Raw genomic sequence first — 5,406 nt, forward strand, 5'->3', positions numbered from 1 at the left:
AAACATCTTGCTGCAAATTTCGCATAGAAAAGGTTTCTCACCAGTATGCACTCTTAGATGAATTTTCAAATTAGAACTGAAGGAAAACGTCTTGTTGCAAATTACACATAGAAAAGGATTCTCACTAGTATGCATTTTACAAAGAAATTTCTCATGTGTATGTGCAATTAGATGTATTTTCTGACTGGAAGTGTTGAAAAATGTCTTCCTGTAAATCTGATCTGAATTTTTTATTTGACTGTCATGTCTTTTCCCGATTTTCTTCTTAGTTAAGATATTTCAACAGAAAATGCTTTTCCATTACACCACTAGAAGAAGAAACCCTATTCACAATCTGTAAAGAGAAATTATGTAATTAAATTTTTAACTAATATTTATTCGAAATTAGGGAGAAAGGAATAAGACAATATATAAGAATGTTACCACAATATGGCATTTGCTTAATGACGCCCCATAATAGTCCTTGCCAAGCTTTAATAAGGAATTATGAGAGGATTTCTTTCTCACCAATATGCATTCTTATGTGACTTTTCTGATGATAGAGAAGAAAGGGCAGAAAACTTCTGGGCTTCTCACCAGTATGCACTCTTAGGTAAGGAATAATGCAGTAAATGAATAGAAGACTTGACAGATGAAAGTGGTGTTGTGTGTTATGTAGTAAAGTAATTAAAAAAGCAAGAGCATTAAATATATTGAACATTTTATCATTGTATCTGTTACTGCTTGTTGCGAATATGCTCTCTTAGATGATTTTTCAGATTCAAACTGCATGAAAACATCTTTTTGCAAATGTCACATGAAAAGTGTTTCTTTCTCACTAGAATGCACTTTTTTACATGTCTTTTTAAATTTACTCTCTGTGAAAAATTCTTCTTGCAAATTTTGAGGTGAGTTTTTAGATTGTAACTCTGTGAAAAATTCTTCTTGCAAATTTCGCATGAAAAAGGTTTCTCACTAGTATGCACTCTTAGGTGAGTTTTTAGATTGGAACTCTGTGAAAAATTCTTCTTGCAAATTTCGCATGAAAAGGGTTTCTCACTAATATGCACTTTTAGGTGAGATTTTAGATTGGAAATCTGTGTAAAATTCTTCTTGCAAATTTCGCATGAAAAAGGTTTCTCATTCGTGTGCACTCTTTGGTGAGTTTTTAGATTACCTTTCAGTGAAAAATTCTTCTTGCAAATTTCGCAAGAAAAAGGTTTCTCATTTGTATGCACTCTTAGGTGAATTTTTAGATTACCTTTCAGTGAAAAATTCTTGTTGCAAATTTCGCATGAAAAGGGTTTCTCATTTGTATGCACTCTTAGGTGATTTTTTAGATTACCTCTCAGTGAAAAATTCTTGTTGCAAATTTCGCATGAAAAGGGTTTCTCATTAGTATGCACACTTTGGTGAATTTTTAGTTTACATCTCCGAAAAAAATTTTTATGGCAAATTTCGCATGAAAAAGGTCTCTCACCAGTATGCATTCTTCGGTGACTTTTTAGATTGCAATTGTGTGAAAAATTCTTCTTGCAAATTTCGCATGAAAAGGGTTTCTCGTTAGTATGCACTCTTAGGTGAGATTTTAGGTGGCAACTCTGTGTAAACTTCTTGTTGCAAATTTTGCATGAAAAGGGTTTCTCTCTAGTATGCACTCTTAGGTGAGACTTCAAATTGCCACTATGCAAAAACTTTTTGTTGCAAATTTTGCATAGAAAAGGTTTCTCATCACTGTGAACCCTTTGATGGCATTTCAGATTCGCATGGATGGAAAATTTCTTATTGCAAATTTTACAAAGAAAAGGTTTTTCACCAGTGTGTACTTTTTGATGATTTTTTAGATGCGAACTCTGTGAAAAATTCTTGTTGCAAATTTCGCATGAAAAGGGTTTCTCACCAGTATGCACTCTTAGGTGAGTTTTCAGATTCGAACTGTATGAAAACATCTTGTTGCAAATTTCACATGAAAAGGTTTCTGATTAGTATGCACTCTTTGATGACTTTTCAGACTCGAACTGTCAGAAAACGTCTTGTTGTGAATTTCGCATAGAAAAGGTTTCTGATTAGTATGCACTCTTAGATGACTTTTCAAACTGGAACTGCTGGAAAACTTCTTGTGGCAAATTTCACATAGAAAAGATTTCTGTTTAGTATGAACCCTTAGATGGCTTTTCAGACTGATTGAAAACAACTTGTCACAAATTTCTCATAGAAAATGTTTCTCAGCAGTATGCACTCTTAGATGTATTTTCAGATTCCAACTCTGAAAACGTCTTGATGCAAATTACGCATAGAAAAGTTTTCTCATTAGTATGGCCTCTTAGATGACTTTTCAGACTCGAACTGTCAGAAAACGTCTTGTTGCAAATTTCACAAAGTAAAGGTTTTTCACCAGTATGCAATCTTAGATGACTTTTCAGACTCGTACTGCCTAAAAACCTCATGAAAATTTCGCCTAGAGGTTTCTCATTAGTATGCACTCTTAGATAATTTTTCACTCATTTTACAAATTTGACATGGAAACGGTTTCTCTCTGATGTGATCTCTTTCATGACTTCTCAGTTGAGATGAGTCGAAGAATTTCTTGTAAGAGATTTCGGTTGTAAATGAATTATCATGTTTAGTTTGCCGTTTGATGTTTGTTATTATGATTGAGAATTTCGTTTTCCACATATTTTGCAAGAAAAAACTTTTCTTCAGTGAGTATATGATGATCCTGGTGCGTTTTAATGGACCACAGAGATGAAGACGTAGAGGTACGCACAATAATTAAATGATTTTTCTTCAGTGAAATCTGAGATGGTTTTTAAAGCTTTTCTATAGCCATATGATTTCCTACAAATTTCATACTCAAACGGCTTCTCTCTCCTGTGAATCCTTCTGATGTAAAACAAAAGCTTTATCATAAAAGGCTCTATCACATATCTCACTGGTGAAAGGTTTCTCATGGAAGGCCACGCAAACTATTTGGCGTTTGTTTCTGAAAGAGAGCAAATGTCTTGTGGCACATTTGTGATTGAAGTCCTCTCATATGTGTGAATAACGGAATGTGTTTAAAGAAATGCCATTTAGCAAAATGATTTGCTGCTCCTTTCAAAGAAAACAGGACTTTCTCCACTATGAACTGTGTACATTGATTTTTTTCTCTATGCCTAGTAATTTAATCGGGAAAAGTTTGTAGTGTTCACAATTTCTCAAATGCACCTCAAAAGAACTAAAATAGGAAACTATTCTATTCATTCGGAAAAATGAAAATGTGTCCCAGTATTAGCCAGTTTTATGTCTGAAGACAGGACTGCAAGCGATGTTTTCTTGCAGTTCTTTGATTTGAAATGGTGTTCTGATGCATGAAGCACAAGTTTGTTTGTGTATCTTCAAATAATATCAACTGGAAAACCGGTTGTCGCATTTCACATGTCAAGAGACTTTCATTGCAGTTCCCTGTACCTCTTCAAGTGTGTAAATGAGGAAAAGGTCTCTGTAATTTTCATATGAAAATAGTTTCTCGACTGAGTGTTTTCAGATGCTCTCAAAGATTTGCAGAATCAAAGAATTTCTTCTGACATGTATCAGGAGGAATATTTTCCCTTCTTCATCCACATGCATTTTCTGGTGCCCTTTTAGGCTGTCATGAGGTTATGTTTTTCCACACATTTTTAGCATGACTGTTTACCTCTGGAGTCTATTATTGTTCAATTGCTGTGATTTGTCTCGTTCGTTTTAAGTTGATCTGATCACTTAAGGATTTGTAGAATACTTTGCTCATAGATTTTTTTATCCGACTGATTATTGTGCATTTTCTGATGTCATTTCATACTACTCTGATATACAAACTGCACCTTGGATGATGCACAAACTAAATACTTTTCCCTATTTTCTTCTCAGTTAAGATATTTCGATACGAAATGCGACTGATCCATTGTTGCAGGAGGAGATTTACTCATTGTTTTTTGAAATTGGGTCGTCAATTCCATTCTCATTTGATGCTTTTTTGTTACGCCACTAGAAGAGCAACTTCTTTGGAATTATTTGATTTTTATTTTGCAAATCCAGCATGAAATATTTACTACAACTTAATAGTCTTCATACAACGTGGCTTATCAGCTTCATTTCAATGCATTAGTAGACAAAATGTCTCATGGCAGTAAACCTATTCACAATCTGTACAGAGAAACTGTGAAATTAAAGCTAAATTAAAATTCCATTTAGTAAATACAATATTCTGAACATATTAACTAATATTTAATCGCAATTAATGTATAAATTTTACTCTAGAAATTTAATATTTGTAATGAATAGTAGAAACAAAAATAATGGTAAAACTTTCAATAGAAAATAACAGAGTATATCGCTCTTAAATAATGACTGTGTTAACAAACCTGATTTCGTTTCCCAAACGCATCATCACAAAATAATAAGCTAAGCAGAGTCATGAGGACGTACTATATTCTGAAGTTGAATATATCCTCAGGAATAACTCTGAGAATATAGTTAGATATGAACGTATTTCTTGCACACATGGAAACTGTGAAATAATGGTAAAAGTTTCAAAATGACTTTTCAATCCAGGAGTGAATTTCTTAGAAATACCATTTTATTCAGTTGGTTGTGTGTCAATTATTACTAAATGAGCAATTGTGATTTACAGTTGTAGGTAGCATGAACAGCCATCCTTCTGTTGGTATTATTCTCTGTTTTCATCTCTTTTCATCATTCTAAGGGATAATCCCTGTGGAAACAGATATACCTCTTCCAGATCACCCTATTTCTGGCTTTCCTCTTCAGACTAATGCACTTCCTCTATGGTGTATTTCGGCTGTCCTCTTCTTTTCTCAGGTTTCTCTCCTTCCAACACGTCTATAATCCATTCATTGTCTCATGTGTGCCACAAGATAACTGTCTTCAATACTCGACTGTTTTATTTCTTGCAGAATGTAGTCGTTAGTTTTCTTTTCCCCATGTCTTTACTAATCTTACTTGTATTAAATGATTTTTTCTTTAATACTTATTTTGCCATAGCAATTCTTCTTCGTATTTTCAGCATACATCTTCGGTCATCTTGGATAATTCCTCCAAGATATGAGTGGTTACTTGGTCATTATTTTTACCTCTAATCACAATTATTTTATATTCCTTTTTATTTATTTATTTTTGACACTGCTACCATTATTTTAGTTTTTGTATTATTTTGTAGAGTTAATGATCAGATGAATCCTCATCCACTCTCTTTAACGACTATTTTATATCCTGTTGATTCTCAGCGAATACAGCGCTACAACATTCCTAGAAATCAAATACTTACTAACCCTAATCTATTAAGCTGGAATCTGGGAAGACGAAATCTTGCAGACACAAAACAATTCTTACAATTTTAGCAGGTGTTTGATCTGTTTCACATCAGTGTTCCAGATAGGAAATTCATTG

General features: G+C 33.5%; 1 protein-coding gene across 1 annotated transcript; it reads right to left on the minus strand.

Moving 5' to 3' along the window:
* Window positions 1–716: 716 nt before the first annotated feature.
* LOC150093478 (uncharacterized) lies at window positions 717–2,426 on the minus strand. Its single transcript, XM_090413633.1, has 2 exons — window positions 2,271–2,426; window positions 717–1,832 (listed from the first exon to the last, which is right to left on the minus strand). Exons 1-2 carry the CDS (start codon window positions 2,424–2,426, stop codon window positions 717–719), a joined length of 1,272 nt encoding a protein of 423 aa, XP_090269759.1.
* Window positions 2,427–5,406: the final 2,980 nt, after the last annotated feature.

Source organism: Typopeltis vanoorti, chromosome 24, assembly GCF_054136105.1.
Source record: "Typopeltis vanoorti isolate ZY-2024b chromosome 24, IOZ_Tvanoo_1.0, whole genome shotgun sequence".
In the NCBI taxonomy this organism is placed as follows: domain Eukaryota; kingdom Metazoa; phylum Arthropoda; class Arachnida; order Uropygi; family Thelyphonidae; genus Typopeltis; species Typopeltis vanoorti.